General features: G+C 37.9%; 2 protein-coding genes across 10 annotated transcripts in view; both read right to left on the reverse strand.

The window, feature by feature from the left end:
* Window positions 1–4,635, reverse strand: part of loxl2b (lysyl oxidase-like 2b) — a 49,342-nt gene extending 44,707 nt beyond the window's left edge. The window contains exon 1 of one of the 2 annotated variants that reach the window (XM_054774661.1): window positions 4,366–4,635. The gene's annotated coding sequence lies outside the window, so the exon portion shown is untranslated. The remainder of the gene's footprint in view (window positions 1–4,365) is intronic. The other variant, XM_054774660.1, reaches the window with a different exon arrangement.
* Window positions 4,636–7,403: 2,768 nt separating this feature from the next.
* Window positions 7,404–16,561, reverse strand: LOC129180388 (lysosomal membrane ascorbate-dependent ferrireductase CYB561A3). 8 transcript variants are annotated; one of them, XM_054774827.1, is made up of 8 exons: window positions 16,376–16,561; window positions 16,121–16,196; window positions 15,858–15,969; window positions 13,588–13,792; window positions 9,722–9,930; window positions 7,929–8,083; window positions 7,668–7,836; window positions 7,404–7,596 (listed from the first exon to the last, which is right to left on the reverse strand). In XM_054774827.1, exons 3-8 carry the CDS (start codon window positions 15,954–15,956, stop codon window positions 7,570–7,572), a joined length of 864 nt encoding a protein of 287 aa, XP_054630802.1. In that variant the 5' UTR covers window positions 15,957–15,969; window positions 16,121–16,196; window positions 16,376–16,561; the 3' UTR covers window positions 7,404–7,569. The 8 variants fall into 8 exon arrangements, with proteins under 8 accessions (XP_054630802.1, XP_054630797.1, XP_054630801.1 ...); XM_054774822.1 differs by having other exon boundaries at window positions 15,831–15,969; XM_054774826.1 differs by having other exon boundaries at window positions 16,101–16,196.

A 16,561-nucleotide genomic window follows, 5' to 3' on the forward strand; every position in this document is an offset into this window, starting at 1 on the left:
GATCTTCATTCAGCTCACATGAAATACAGTCCATACAAAAGTGGCATGGTCCTAAGGTCCTAAGGTCCTAAGCCTTCAGAGACTCTTGTAGTAATAAGGGTATTAGTCTGACTTTTTAGAATTTGAAAGTAGAAGAACATGCAAAATGTTCATATCCATAAATCGTAAACATTGTAGCCACTTTCAACCCTTTTAGGCACCAAGCAAAGAGCTGCGTAAGATTAGTGCTATTTCAGAAGATGAGAACATTGCACCATGTAATTTGAACGTATACAAAATGAGAACATTGCACCATGTAATTTGAATGTATACAAAAATATAAAAGGTTGACCCAACTTTGCACTCTCTTTCTCTTCCGACCGGTAAAAAAAAATGCATTACAGTACAGTCTAGAGCTTATTTTACACAGCAGTCTCAAGATGGGACTGTTGCTGACAGACCTGTTGTACTGTGTGAATTGCAAAGAGATCAAAAAAATACGTACAACACAGATAATGAGGCTTTATCAATTCTTTCAAAAGTTTCAAATGAAAATGGCAGAGCCGTAACTGGGAAGCAGCTCATTTAAAACAAGTTTTATTAGTGTTTAGCACAGTTTCCCTTTTTTTCTAAACAAACCTCTTCTTAAAGCAGAAATTCTGAACGCACTCAATATTCTCAAAAACAGCAATCCTGTATTTAAGATTAGGAGGTATTTCATGTTCTAAATAGACTACACAGCAGTGGTGTTCAAATTGTGGCCCTGGGGCCATTTACGGCTCGCAGCTGTATTTTTGTTGGCCCTCGCCACATTGTAAACATACAATTAAACAAGAAAACTTAAAAAACAACAGCAAAAATGGTAAGAACAGCAGTAATTTTATAAAGACAAAATATTAGGAGCATAAAGTGACAATTTTAAGAGAAAAAAAATAGCATTAAGACAAAAAATTGTACTTTTTCAACAGTCTTACTATTATAAGAAACAAACCAAATAAAGAATAAAGTTGCAAGTTTAGGAAATTCACACTGAGTAAAAATTATAATATTACGTTAATAAATTCAAAATATGAGAATAAAGACATAATACTGAGAAAAACATGGAAGAGAAGAAATATTTGTCAAAAATGAATAAATAATGGAAAAACTAGCAAAAAAGCGTAACTTACGGAGAATTCATACTAATAACACGCTTGCCACAGATAACACAAAATTGAGATGCAGGCTGTTTTTGTCTTTAATATAAAAAACATCTCAGCATATCTACGGTAGATGGGTTGGTTTAAAAAATGTAAACAAGGTCCCTGCGTCATTTTATTTTTCAGTATGCAGCCCTCAGTGGAAAAACTTTGGACACCCCTGCTGTACTGCTTTCACACAGATGGAAGTGAGACGCGAGTCCCATCTGGTAGAAATGTGCGAGTTATAGACGAGTCGTTCAAAACTCACAAGTTTTTTTTTACTTAATCGGGACTCACAGGAACTCGTCTCCTTTAACTCGTTCACTTACTCATTCCTGTTACCACTAACTACATTAAAAAAGGCAAACCAGGTACCATGGTAACTGTATAATTGTTACTCTTTACTGCCCTGTGGAAAAAGCAACAGATCTGGTCCTTGCCTCAAATTAGGGGTGTTTAAAATAATCGATTCGGCGATATATCGCGATATCACATCGCACGATTCTCATATCGATTCAAAAGACGTTCAAATCGATGATTTCATATGTATTTTGGAGGTACTGTATTCATTGCAGCGTCTTTTGTCCTGCACTTACACTCCCGGTCACTAGCTGGCAGCGCTGGCAGCACAGCACCAAAGCCCGCCAAAGTAATAATAGCATCTCGCGAGAGTTATTCCAGGTCGGTATCTTTACACTATATTCTCGCGGTGTTTAGAAAACAGCAACTTGTTAAATACAGTTGTAAATACAGTTTCATACAAATTTTCTTTTGAATGTGTACTAGTTTAGTCATTAGCTGTTTCCAGAATCATATATTTAAAAAAATCGCAATAATTGTCTTGCACTTAAGTATCGGGATATATCGGGATATATCGAAATCGAATCGAATCGTGACCTATAAATCGCGATACGAATCGAGTCGCCAGATATAGGCAACGCACACCCCTCCCTCAAATCAACCCTCCTTTCCCCTTCCTACCCAAGCTGCATCATGGGTGCTCGACAATGAGCCTCACGAGTCTCGCTGACTATCGGGTGCTCGCCAAGAATCTACAGCCCAGCTGCCAAACTTGTTGCCCATGTGCAAGTTTCTGCGCATACGCTTTGTAACAAGTGACTCGAGTGAATCGAGTATCTGATTCACTTCATTGAGTACAGTGTTCCCTCGTTTATCGCAGGGGATAGGTTCCCAAAATAGCCCTTAATAAGTGATCCGGTAAGTAGCCAACTATATTTTTGTATAATTATTATATATGTTTTAAGGCTGTAAAACCCCTCACCATACACTTCATACACTTATATAAAGATATAATAACATTAGAGCCCCGTAGACATGAACTAACACCCCTATAGTCAATTTTACACTCGTATTATTCTTTGTTTACATCACAATGAGCAGGCGACGGGATGACTGCAGGGACATAAGAGCCATCCGCAGCTAACTAGTTAGCCTCCAATGTACTTATTCTGAACTTAAGAAATTGCTTCAAACGGAGTGAGGAAAAAGGACAAAATAAGAAGCCAAAAACTTACCACTTCCACACGGAATGGGAGATTTTTTTTCACCCTATCATGTCGGACATGCCAGGGCTGACTCCATGCAGTGTGAAGGTAATGTACTATAACATCATGTCTGATCAATGTAACATTACTGACATCTAGCAACCAGAATACTACATATAACTTGTCTTTCAATATTTTTGACTGATAATAGCCCACACTCAACCAGGAAACAGTGATCATAATTTTTGAAAAACCATGATTGAGTGAGGGAGCGATGTTCAAACCGTAATGTAACGAGGAGACAGCGATAAGTGAATTTCAGCAAATTGAATATTTTCGTAGTTATGGCATAGAAAACTTGTTTTCAACCTTCTAAATACAGTTTTTAACATTATTAGCCCTCAGGAGATGAAATAACATCCATATAGTCACCTTTACATGGGTATTACCCAATACAGTAGATATAATCAGAAAAAATAAGTCATTTAGGACGTTACTAAAACTACTGCTCGTGTGTGTCTCAGTATGCATTCTGGGTGGGTGGAGGGCAGGAAGTGACATCAGGGGTTCAGAGTTGAGTTTTAGCTTGTCGTGGGTTACGTCCGCAACAGTAGTCTATGTTATTATTATGATGTTATTACTGCTGTTGTGAGATAACTTAAACCTGCAATAAAAGCATGTTGTTCCGGCGATTGAGTCTGGTGCCTGTCTCACTCAACAGCTGGTGACCCCATGTAGAATACTATATTAACAATTTGAATGTGTCTTCTTATTGCCTTGTATATTTGTATTGTAGTTCATTTTGTCATTTTCATTTTTGAAAATGATTAATTTAGGCAAAAAACACGTAAAATGTCCTTAAATATGTATTTTTTTTCTGCATGATTTATTAATTAGATAGATAAATAGATACTTTATTCATCTCCAAGAGAAATTCACATTTCCAGCAGCTCTGCAAGAATGGCATAATAACCTTAATCACTTAATGACAAAATAAAACAACCAAGGCAAGACAGGAGAGGTACGAAAACAAAAGTAAGAAAATAGAATACGAATAAATAAATACACAACAGATCATTTCAAATTTGTTTACATACATATGACACATATACTACAAATATAAAAAGTGACATGTTTTTTTTAGCTAGATTTAACAAGATAACAGAGAGGAGGCCCGATTCAGTAAAATAATAAAAACACATCACTCAAAATGCACAGCTCTACCCACCACCGCAAATAGATTGCAGTCCTGTGGGAAACTTTGCAATTGCATGTTTTGATACAGCACTTGGTAAAAAAAAAACAAAAAAAACACGACAATTACTTTCGATGAAAAGGATATATCTCTTCATCAAGTTAAGATACAGTACATCCATTAGTTTGTTCAACAATGCATCAAAAGAGAATATGGCAGATCCTGTCAAGTCGCAAGCTTATGTGGATGCTCAGCAATGTCACCAAGTTAACATGTAACTTTAAAAAAAGCAGTAAATCCACACAAAGCAGCAACAGTAAACGACAATGTTTAGATGTTTCGCAACTGTAATTTGAAGAAAAAGTAGGATCAGTTCAACCCCAAAAAACTCAGGTTTGTTGTTGAAAAGCAACAACATATACTATTCAACAACGTGTACTACACGGAATGTAATAATATAATCATGTCTTAAATAGTGTATATATATTCATGTCTTAAAACTTACTTTGCTTGTCTCTGGCGACGTCGAGCAGCCTGCGGTTGGAAAGAAGCCCGGTGTGAACAAAGCAGTCAGCAGCTTCTTCTCCTTCTTTTGAATCACGTTTCCTCCCTTGGTTTGGACCGGTCCCTCACCGCCCACCTTTACAATGACCTCACTGGATGCCGCGACGTGGTAACACGCACGGAGATGATCTTCCAAGAACCTAGCTGTTCCGTGAAAGCAGCAATGATGCTTTCAAATGCTGTCGGAAAACTATTAAAACACTAAAGTGGTGAGCTAATGTTTAAATTTCCAAAACTTGACCGGCTACATTCTATCAAATAACTCGATGAATATATGAAAAACATGTTCGTATCTGGACGTGGTCGTTGACTGAAGAACACAAAACTGCAATATATGCTGTTGCGAATAATTATCTGCGTGTTTATATGAGTTGGTACGGTAATGGCGCATTCAAAGACTTGTAAAATCAGAACAGAATAGAAGTTTTAAGTAGACTTGCTGCTTCGTTATTGTACAAAATTACTGGTATGAGTTAATTATCTTCTTCTGATTCTTTTTCACTTAATCTACTAAAAAAATGTGTCTGGATTTAATAATTGCCGGTGTTCTTGCAAAAACAGTCATGTACGAAAGTCTTGAACACATCCCACACACCACAATAGAACCCACCCCAACGCAAGTATTAATCAAAGCAATACATTTTGGATAATTCTACAGTCGTAAACCATTGCAGACTTTAAACCTGAATATGGAGTATTTATATAATATGGAGTATTAGTATTTATTAATCTTATTGTCTAGCTAGAATGACCATCAACGTCATCTCCACATTGATGTCCTGTTTGTTATGTAGTTGAATGATTGCTTATCCTCACTAGGGTCTCGGGTATGCTGGAGCCTATCCCTGCTGACTTCGGGCTAGTGGTCGCCAGCCAATCGCAGGGCACATATAGACAAGCATTCACACTCACATTCAAACTTATGGACAATTTAGAGTCGCCAATTAACCTAACATGCATGTTTTTGGAATGTGGGAGGAAACCGGAGTACCTGGAGAAAACCCACGCACATGCAAACTCCACACAGAGATGCCCAACGGAGATTCGAACCCAAATCTTCCCGATCTCCTGACTGCGTGACCAACATTAGGCCACCGGCCCACCCGCAGTACATTGTAAAAATATTATTTAACAACAAAAACTAAAAAAAATAATTTAAATATCATTTAATAGCATTTAAATATCTGCTGTAATTTTACAATAACATTAAAATATTAAGAAAAAAAATGTAATATAACGAGAAAAATATTATGAGAAAAATAAAGTCATTTTAATAAAACAAAGACAAAATATGTTTTTAATATATGTATTATTAGAAACAAAGAAAATGAATTAAGTTGTAATTTTTTGAAAATTAGACTGCAGAAAAATGTATAATTCAATAACAATATTTTGGGAATAAAGTCATAATTATGAGAAGAAAATTTACAAGTAGAAAGTTTAAATAGTTGGAAAAACAACAACAGAAATGGGAAAAACAGCTGTAATTTTACTAGAATACAGGTATATTCTAAAAACAAAAAAGTTGCAATTTTATGAGAATGAACTCATAATTTTTTTTTCGATTAAATTAATAAATATAAAACTTATTATACTTATATTATGATATCAATTATACTAAATAAAAACTACATTAATAATTTTTCATGCATTATATCAACTTTGACCCCAGCCATCACAGGCAGTGGCTGTGTTTGAACTCATCACCACTTTACTCTGCTGCCACCCTGTGTAAGGCAGGACACTTTACAAGTGTAATTTGGGGCGCACAGGAAATCCAGTGAAAACTAAATGATGTTACTGCAAAGAATATTTTGCAAAGTCTGAATTTTTGACGTAAAAACAGAAAAAGTTGTGGCCAAATATAGAAGTACAAGTCAAAAGTTTGGTCACACCTTCTCATTTAAGACATGCACAACTGTGTCTAAACTTTGGACAAATATACTATGTCAGGCCTATTCAAATAGCGGCACACGGACCAAACGTGACATCAGACAGGCCCAGGCCTTCATTTCAAACTTTGCAGACTAACAAACAGCAGAGCAGTTTTGTCATAGATCTTTGACTAGCGTTTTTGTGTTGTTGATGTTTTTGCAGTAGGTCCTTAAAAACAGAAGAGCGCTCTTATCATTGAGAGGATGTTTGATTTATGTTTTTGCAGTAGGTCTTTAAAAATAGCAGAGCACTGGTCTTATAGAGGATCTTTGACTAGTGCTTTTTTTGTTGTTTGCTTGCTTGTTTGTTTTCTAGCTATAGGTCCTTGAAAACGGAAGACTACTCCAGGAGAGGATATTTGACATTTTTTTTACCGAAGGTCTTTAGCAGAGCGCTTCTGTCATATCGAGAATGTATGACTCGTGGGTTTTTTTTGCAGTTGGTCCTTACAAAGGAAGAGCGCTTTTGTGATATTGAGTATGTTTGAATAGCATTTTTGCAGTCGGTAGCAGAGCACTGTCTTACAGACGACCTTGTTGCAGTATGCCCTTGTATTCTTGCCATATTGAGGATCTATGACCAGTGTTTTTGCTGTCGGTCCTTAAAAACAGCCAAGCTCCTGTTATATAAAGGATCTTTGGCTAACATTAATACTGTATAGTGCAAGCATCTTTGCCTGGCATTTTTCACACACTTTGTCTTATAAAGAATCTTTGACAGGCTTCTTTGCAGAATGTCAGAGTATTCCTGTCATGTGGAGGACTATTGACTCACGTATTTGCAATCGGTTCTTAAAAACATCTGTGCTTCTGTCATATGGAGGATCTCTGACTAGCATTAACATTGTGCATCTGCTTCAGTTTATTTTTTACATTATATACACAACGATATTTGCCATTTACTGAAGTAGAAGTGCAAAGTGAATGCGTTACACACAAAAGAGAGGTATGGCCCCGGCTCCTTAGCTTTCTCAAAATCTGGTGCCCCGAACAATTGAGTCGAATACCTCCTTCTCTAAGGAGTAACGGCAGCTACACACTTTGAAGAATGAAGACTTAGATGGTTCACATTTTATTCTTTATCAGGAAAGAGCAACTTAAATACAATCAAAATTAAATGTGTACATCCGGAACGTCTACAAAAAGGTCAGCTGCTTTTGGATTGGCAAATGGTCCAATATGGCTTTGACAGTGCTGAGTGGTTACGTCCCTCATTGATTTTCTTCTTGAAGCACTGGCTGTGGGCGTATAAAAGGTATTTTATGTGATACTAATAGCACATATATTTGAATTTCAAAACTTTTCTTACCGAGTAAGCCACATCTGCAGGCTGATTTTCCGGTCTCTGCCATTCTTGATTAGACAAAATCTTGAGGACAACCATGCCAAAAGCTACAATCAAGACTCCTAATGAATTTCCCAACAGGGCCTCAGGCGGATGTTGAGAATATGGCTGAGACCCATTAGTATTTCCTTTCCTATTGAAAATGTGGGAATTTTTATAACAATTAGAATCATCATAATCCATTGAGAAAATCCTAAAGGCAATAAAGAAAAAAATGGTTCTCACAGGACAAAGAAGAGTTTCTCATTGATACCGGAGATACAGGATGCAATGCCCAGTGACATGAAACTGCCTCCCAACCACACATGTTGGGGTTTCAGGAGTTTACGTATTGAACCAGGAGAGCAGGGCAGGAGGAAGCCAGCTACCCCTGTAGCCCACTGGATGGACAAAAAATAATATAAGACACATAATACATGAACAACTATTCACTAACAAGAGAGGGAAAATGTGCCAATGACCAATGAAATGAATGTTTTTTTTGTAGAAAAAAATTCTGATACAGTAATCCCTCGTTTATCCCAGTTAATTGGTTCCAGACACGACTGTCATAAATGAATTTCCGCGCAGTAGGATTACTTGTATTATAAATGCAATATTTTCAAAGTTACAGCATGGAAAACCTGTTTGTGACCTTCTAGTTTTTTTTAACATTATTAGAGCATCATCACATCTTAGAATGCATCTTCTGAATGGCTTATATTTGTATTTTAGCTCGTTTAACCATTTTTATGCTTGAAAATGCTTCATTTAGCAAAAAAACATAACTTTTGCTTAAATATGCATTTTTTGCTAAAAATAGACCGTATTTAACCACAAAACAACATTATTTATTAATATATGTTTCAAAAACCGTGATGGAATGAAACCGCAAAATTCTAAGTGCAAATTGGTGGGTGATTACTGTACATGCTGTTCATTGGACAGTAATGATATTTAGACTTTAATCATATCTAACATGAAGAATACAGTGTAACTTTGGTTCACGTACGTCCCATTTAGTGTGTTTTTCGTTTTACCTCAAAAATGTACATACAAATTTAGCCTCGGTTTGTGTTGGTTTCCCGTAACACGCGTCTGTTGTATTATTAATCCAGTGTGTAAGTTCAACTGTTCTCATCCATCCATCCATTTTCTATACCGCTTTACCTCTTGAGGGTCGCGGGGGCACTGGACAGGCGGGGTACACCCTGGACTAATCCCCAGCCAATGGCAAGGCACATATAGACAAACAACCATTCACACTCACATTCATACCTATGGACAATTTAGAGTCGCCAATTAACCTCACACGCATGTTTTTGGAATGTGGGAGGAAACCGGAGTCCCCGGAGAAAACCCACACACACACGGGGAGAACATGCAAACTCCACACAGAAATGCCCAAGGGAGAATCGAACCCAGGTCTTCCCGATCTCCAGACTGTTGCTGTGTTGGCCAACATGCTAACCACTAGACCACCGTGCGGCACTGTGTTCTCAATTTATTTATTTTTTTTAATCACAAAACGTCCCTGTTGGCAAGGAAACCGAAACCAGAAGTCGGCTCCGTTGCCTGTCTATGATGTTGTCAGCCCTTGACTCTGTAATTCTTTGCTAACTAACACAGTTACCCCACAAGTCTCTACTTTTCTTATTGACAACACTACTAAATTCAAGAAATAACGATCAAAACACAAAGGTAGTGTCAATATATGCTTGTCTCTCGCCACTGCCTCATAGCTGTTTTTGTCAACAATCAACTCTTCAATGAAGGTTAAAGTGAGGTTAAATGCTCATTTATCTTTCATTCATAATTGATCTGCATTTCCAATTGTTTTCCGCATGTAAAACTATAATAAAGTGTTTGTGGATGTCCGGAACGCTAACTTGGATTTACATTATTTCTTCTGGGAAAAATGTATTTGGTTGGAGTACGTTTCGGTTTCAGTCGGCCCTTCTGGAACAGCTTCATGACGCTAACCAAGTTTCCACTGTATTGAAGAATTCGAGCCATTGCTGCTGCACATAAAGTTGTACCTGCATGGCAAAGAGAACTACGGTGATCATTCCAATCCAGCTGTGCAGGGAGTAGAGGTTGGGGATGTTTGAAGCATTGTGATTGCCAAAAACAGCACAAAGTCCAATAACTGAAAGTAGCAGGGCAAGGAGCATCACTGCAGCATGTAGCAGTTTCCAAGGAAGTTTATTATAGCCCCAAGTCAGGGGGACGCGGTACAACACAGCTCCTGCAAGAAAGACCACTATTTTCAATCAACAGCCATCTTTGCCTGCCGGGGTTAGAAGAAATACAGTGAATGGTGAATATCATGAATAGTACATGCTGATGATATGATTGCCTTTACAGTTTCCTGGGTTGGGAGGGGGCACAGTGTTGAATTGCCAGCACTTACTAGGCATGCAATTGTTATCATGAGTATATATACAGTATGTCATTCACTCCTGATCAAAATCTTAAGACCAGTTGAAAAATCACTAGAATTTGCATTTTGCACATTTAGATCTTAATGAGGTTTTAAGTAGAGCTACAATATGCAAAAGCAAGAAGGGGAAGTGAGAATTTTGAAAAAGTAATTTATTTAAAACAACAATTAAAATGAAATAGGCTGTTTATCAGCTGATCAAAAGTTTAAGACCACAGGCTATAAAAGCCAAAACCTGCTCAAAATTTTTATTTTCTGTCAGGCATTCACACTGCCATGCCCTCCTCATGGCTAAAGCTAAGAAGCTTTCTCTTTTTGAACGTGGTCGGATTGTGGAGCTGCATAAGCAAGGCCTCTCGCAGCGTGCCATTGCTGCTGAGGTCGGGAGCAGTGGCCATCAGTTCCAGACAGTTGATGCCCTTCGTGAAGCCATCTTCACCACTTGGAGCAATGTTCCCACTAGCGTCCTGGAAACACTCGCATCAAGCATGCCCAAACCAATTTTTGAAGTGATTAACATGAACGGTGGAGCTACTCATTACTGAGAACATTTTTTGTTCTGGTTTGGAGAGTTTTTTTGTTATTTTTTGAGCGATGCTCTTAAACTTTTGATCAGCTAATAAAAAGCCTATTTCAGTTTAATTGTTGTTTTCAATAAGTTACTTTTTCAAAGTGCTTTTTGTCTCACTTGCTTTTGCATATTTTAGCTCTACTTTAAACCTCATTAAGATCCAAATGTGCAAAATGCAAATTCTAGCAATTTTTCAACTGGTCTTAAGATTTTGATCAGGAGTGTATATGTCAGTCCTTAGCTTGCTGTTCCAGGGTGGTGCAATTTAATTAGTTTGTTAAATCACTTTTCTTTTAATGTTATCGCAGTTATTATAGGTCACGGTTCGGTAAATCTTTAGAACAGTAATGTAAAAAAATTGCAAAATATAAAACTGCTTTTCTCTAATTTTAAAATGAAACATACAAAAACTGCACTCTGCTGACAGGTAACTCTTCAGTTGGCAAATAAAAAAAATTAGGTGTCCCAATACAACTTTTTCACTTCTTATCCGATACCAATACTGCAGTCTTGAATACTTGCCTATACCGATATCAATCCAATATCCGCACAAATCATACATACTGTATTACTTATTTTGTGCCGTTTAACGTTAGAAAAGGCTTGATCAAGTGATATTACTCAAACACAGGACAATAATCAGCAACAGTAGGTAAAACATTGACTGTTTTAAATGTTTGGGGTATATTTATCCACAATGTAGTTGCATCCAAGCACACTATGGCGAAGTTCGAGGTGCTCAACTAAACGTTTTCACCTGACTTTACTCACCACTGATAGGTGCTGGTCATCTTTTCTGTTATAGCTAATGACTTCTTCTCGTCCCATGGGAGTTTTCTGTGTAAAGCTGCTTCAAAGACGTGATGAGTTTGGTCGTATTAAACTTCCCCGGATCTGTGCCACTACGGGAAACTTGTGCATGACAAGTTTTGCACTCAGCTGCAATGTTTTTTTCACTCTTACGCCTTCCTACTCTTCACAAATTAGCACACGTGGTTGGGGCGAAATCTGGAGTCCACTGCTTGTATCAGAGTGCCAAAATCTGAGATTTTAGACGCAGGCCGACATAAGACGATACTCGCTTTTGCTGATATCGGCCCATTATTCGATATCAATATCGGCTTGGGACACCCTTACAAAAAATAATACAGATGGAGCATACAGAAAAATTGAAGAATGTATGATACATTTTGTGAATTAAAGACGCTAAAAAACAATACAATGGAGGTCAACATATTGTTTAATAAGGTACATAAGATTTATGTTATTGGTGATATCTAATAATAAATCTCATTAATAACAACCTGCGTTTTTAGAATAAGCCGTGGGCCAATAAAAAACAAGCTGCGGGCCAAAAATGGACACGCCTGGTTTACAGGAAATTGCATGAGTGTGAACATTTTTTTTAATTTTTAGGGCCTGAAGTGCAGCATTAATTGTTTTCTCGTGTTCTCAATCTCTATTGAACAATTCCAGCGCAGGGCTTTTGTCTTATCCACTTGTCTTGTTCACATATTTTGAAGGCCAAGTGTTCAAAACCAGGAGACTTTAATGATGGAAAAGGGCCATGACTCCTGGAAGCCAAAGGCTGAGAGGCAGTGTTTTCCTCTGGCTAGATCTTGTCTTCTAAGCCAAATGCCTTGCTTTTTTTGTCTGCTTTTAGGGACACTACCCAGGGTTGTAGAGGTGCACCGCAACGACAAATGTATACTTCCGAATCCGAATAGAGTAATCCCTCGTCTTATTTTATATTATTTTATATTAATACTTTTGTACTCAGAGAATAGAAAACCTGTTTCTAAATACGTTTTAACATTATTAAAGCCCTCTAGACATGAAATAACACCCCCATAATCACCTTTACACCACATCACCTAATATAGTAGAAATGACAGGAAATGACATCGGGGATTCAGAGTTGAGTTTTAGCTTGGCGTGGGTTACGGCCGTAAAAGTAGCCTCTTTTCCGATTATTTTACCTGTTGTGGGATCATTCAAACCAGCAATAAAAGCCAGTTGTTCCGGCGATCAAGTCTGCCGCTTGTGTGTCTCACCGAGCATTACAGTAACATTACTGACACCTGGTGACCAGTGTAGAATACTACATATCAGTACATCATTGAATGCATCTTCTGAATGCCTTATATTGGAATCTTAGCTCATTTAGCCATTTTTTTGCTTGAAAATGCTTAATTTAGGCAAAAAGTATATAACATTTGCTTAGCTATGCATATCTTTTGACTAAAAATGGGCCGTATTCAACCACAAAACAGAAATTCGAGGCGCAAAGTGGCGAGGGGTTACTATAATTCCAGACATATTCCAGATATACTGAGCTAGCAAGCTTGTTTCTGTGTGGAGCACGGCATCACTAGTCCGCCAACATCATGATGAAAATCATGAAGAAAACCGACATGAACCACTTTTTTTTTATGTCAATATCCGCCTACAATAGGCATCAGGCAATATAATAGAGCAAAAAATATATTTGGAAACTTCCATTGTAATTTAATAATAACACTGTTAATGATAATATATTTTGAAAAAGTCACTCAAGAATATTAATACATTTTAATAATCTAATTTACAATTTGTCCATGAGTAAGCTATCAGGGTATAAAGCGCAGGAGGAGAATAAAATAAAATACAATGCAATTAAAAGCTTGTCAAACACATTCTTGCCTTTAAAACACAGCATAATTAAAAATTATTTCAAGCGCAAGTTCCTTTTGTAAAGACTTGGTGGTTAACAACATACTGTATATGTAGCTGTGTGTTAACTAAAAGACATGCCTTTTTGACACCTGTCATGTGTGAACAAAATCATCACGTGTCAAACCAAAGAAGAGAAGTGAGAAGTAGAAATGAAAGCAGCTTTGATTGAAACTCACCATTGCCATAGAGCACCATCATACCAGTTACCATCAGGACCGGGTGCCAGTTGAACTGAAGTGCTGAGCCGTCCCAGGCAAAACCGCCACGCCACTGGCTGTTCCACCAGAACACACACACTACGCAGGCCAGACCAAGACCCATGCACAACAGGTGGCACGTGTAGAAGTACAAAGTGGACCTCATCCTGAAGAGACCTGCACACTGGCACAAACCAGGAATAATGTTGTCAGTTGTTGTTATGAATACTGTATATAAAATGTATTAGAGGTGTCACAAGATCCTGCGAGATTAAAACGTGACAAGATTTCTCCTTCAGAAACTGTCTCGTGAGCACTAGGCCAGGGCTGATAATAACTTCATTAAATCACACAATAAATGAAAATGAACTCAATAATTTTGCTGGCTTCAATATTGTCATGTGCATTTGTGTCTGTTTTCCTCACCTTCTCCCTCCAAACAGGCAGGAAGAGTTTTCACTGTGCATTGCTTACAGCACCCTGGCAAGTTTGTTCATAGAATAGCAGCATGAACATAGTGAGCCCTTTTGTTAGTCATATAGTCTCTTTGTCTTGAAGGATGGAGGCAGGGCCGCTAGCACATACACAGAGTGCAGAAGAGTGTAACATACAGTGGTATCTCGGTTAATGTTCGCCCCGGTTAACAACCAAAATTTTTGCTAAATGTTTGCCTTGGCTTACGTTCGCCTGCTTGTTTAGCGTCCAAAATCGCGTCAGATTTTTGTTTATGCCGCCATCTTGGATCACGCGCACAAGACGAAATCTTGCGATACTTCCACGCAATCGCGTAATACTTTGTGAGCCGCGGCCGCCATTTTAGAACGTTTGTATCAGAGTTGTAGAGAGATACACGGTGTAACAAACACATGAACTGCACAAAAGAGAAAGGCGGTGGACCGTAAAACAAGACAAGGGTGCAAGACCTCTGAATTTTACGGCTTAAAGAGAAGACCATCGTCATTTCAGAGGTATTTAAATGTGACGGTGAGGCTCAGTCATTGGCTGCATGCACACTAGGGTTGTGAACAATAAACCGATACGACCGGATATCCGGTTTGACAAACGAACGATTCGGCTGCGCCGGTAGCAGCTTCCTGTATCGATAAGAATCAGCCATAAATCTTTACATTAATCGATTGTGGAGCCATGCACCGGGTATCGCAAGAGAAGCAATCGATTGACAGTGTCTTTTAAACAACGCGAGAGCCTGGGCTGCCGGCGAAAGGACTGTCACGCATGCCCCATAGCTTGCCATGACTGAAGACGAGAATAGATCCTTTTTTTGAGCATCTGATTTCTATTTTAGGGGGCTTTCCGGCTGTGGTCTTAAACGTTGCTTGCAATAAATTGCTTGTTCAAAACTGTTTTTGTCCCCCGTTACTTCTTTTTGCATGTTAAAGCTCTACTTAGAACCTCCTTAAGATCCAACCATGCAAAATGTAAATGTTCTTAACATTTTTATCAGGAGTGTATATAAATACTAATTATCATTATGCTGACTAAACTCTAAAACCGTTTTTTATGCTCTTAAACATCACTTGAAACACCTTTAACAATTTGAATGCTTTAGGCACTAAATATTGCAATTACAAAATTTCTTGAACGAACTATACTTTTATCATTATACAAATAATAAAAGAAATAATAATGAATACGTCATTATAAATTAAATCATTTACATAATAAAACCTGTGACATGATATACAGGTATGTGTCATAATAGCAAAAATGCTAATAAGCCACTCAATAAATCTCACTGTCCCAATTATTTTTAAGTTCTTTCGTTACACGTACATTAAGCACAAAAAGTCAAGTGGAGTTATTTTCAAATAAAGACTACATTTACCCGCAATACCCAATGCAATGTACATGCATATATACATTATGTTCCATACATTTTCTGTAGGCATTAATGTGCCTGGGTTCTTGTGGTTTCAAGCGTTATTACCTCTTCTAATAATGTAAGGCTTCGCAGATGAATTATTGTAAAAACAAACAAACCACTAAAACGCCTATTACTTAGCATGTATTTGAAAAAGGTATGTCAAATCAATAATCACGTTCAACAGTAATTACGTCATCGACCAAACTACGTGCTATTTGACGAATGTCTAATAATGAATAAGCCTTACCTAGTCCACTTGCAACAGAGAACAAAGTACACTACTACTGTCCACCACTCAATTTAACATATACGTGAATCATTACCCACACTGACTTACCTTGCTGATACGGTGGTTTATACCTACAGGTAAGACGTTGGCGCGATGTGTAGCATTCAGGTGGTGGAGTAGGAAGAAATCAGAGAAGGACGGATCGTCTGTGGAAGAAGGGCCAACCTGCTGCATCTGTCACGGTGACCTGAATAACACGGAAGTTGGTCGGGTGAGCGTTCAACTTGACGTTTGCCAGTATCCCACAATGACACGACATGTTTAGCCCATTTCACATATGCCGAATTAAACTATATATGTAACATACTTATACTATACCTTCATTTATTTGGCCATACCGTGATTTGTAGCTGGTTCAATAAGGCAAAAATACAAAACGGTGCTTTGCAAATGGGGTCCCGTGACGTAGTGTTGCTGTCGTCGAGTGTACATAAAATACAAACATGTACATTGTTATAAACACTAATATTAATACAGACCATATGCTCTTAAGGACAAACGCTGCGTTTTCAGCGTTAAACCATAGTAACCATTTCCGTATTTGTAAAGCAAAGACTTGTGGGATTGTTTTTCCCCCAAGTCAGCAGCACTACCTGGTGGTCCGGAGATAATGGACGCGTTTTATGGCGGGAGTCATATGAACAAACAGAAATAGCCCAAAGTCCGTTAAAGATGACTTTAAAAAGTGTAGAATTGTAACGACAGCGGAATTAACAAGTCAGCCGTTTAGTTTACTGCTGTCCGCACACAGCGCTGAAAGTAGGCAACGGGTAGGTCGA

Source organism: Dunckerocampus dactyliophorus, chromosome 4 (genome assembly GCF_027744805.1).
Source record: "Dunckerocampus dactyliophorus isolate RoL2022-P2 chromosome 4, RoL_Ddac_1.1, whole genome shotgun sequence".
In the NCBI taxonomy this organism is placed as follows: Eukaryota; Metazoa; Chordata; class Actinopteri; order Syngnathiformes; family Syngnathidae; genus Dunckerocampus; species Dunckerocampus dactyliophorus.

Coding starts and splice junctions, on each gene's coding strand:
- LOC129180388 (XM_054774825.1), bottom strand. CDS start 15,956: ATGCAGCAGGTTGGCCCTTCTTCCACAGACGATCCGTCCTTCTCTGAT. Junction 7,837..7,928: donor GAGAAACTCTTCTTTGTCCT/GTGAGAACCATT, acceptor CATTTTCAATAG/GAAAGGAAATACTAATGGGT. Junction 7,597..7,667: donor CTGCAGATGTGGCTTACTCG/GTAAGAAAAGTT, acceptor ATACGCCCACAG/CCAGTGCTTCAAGAAGAAAA.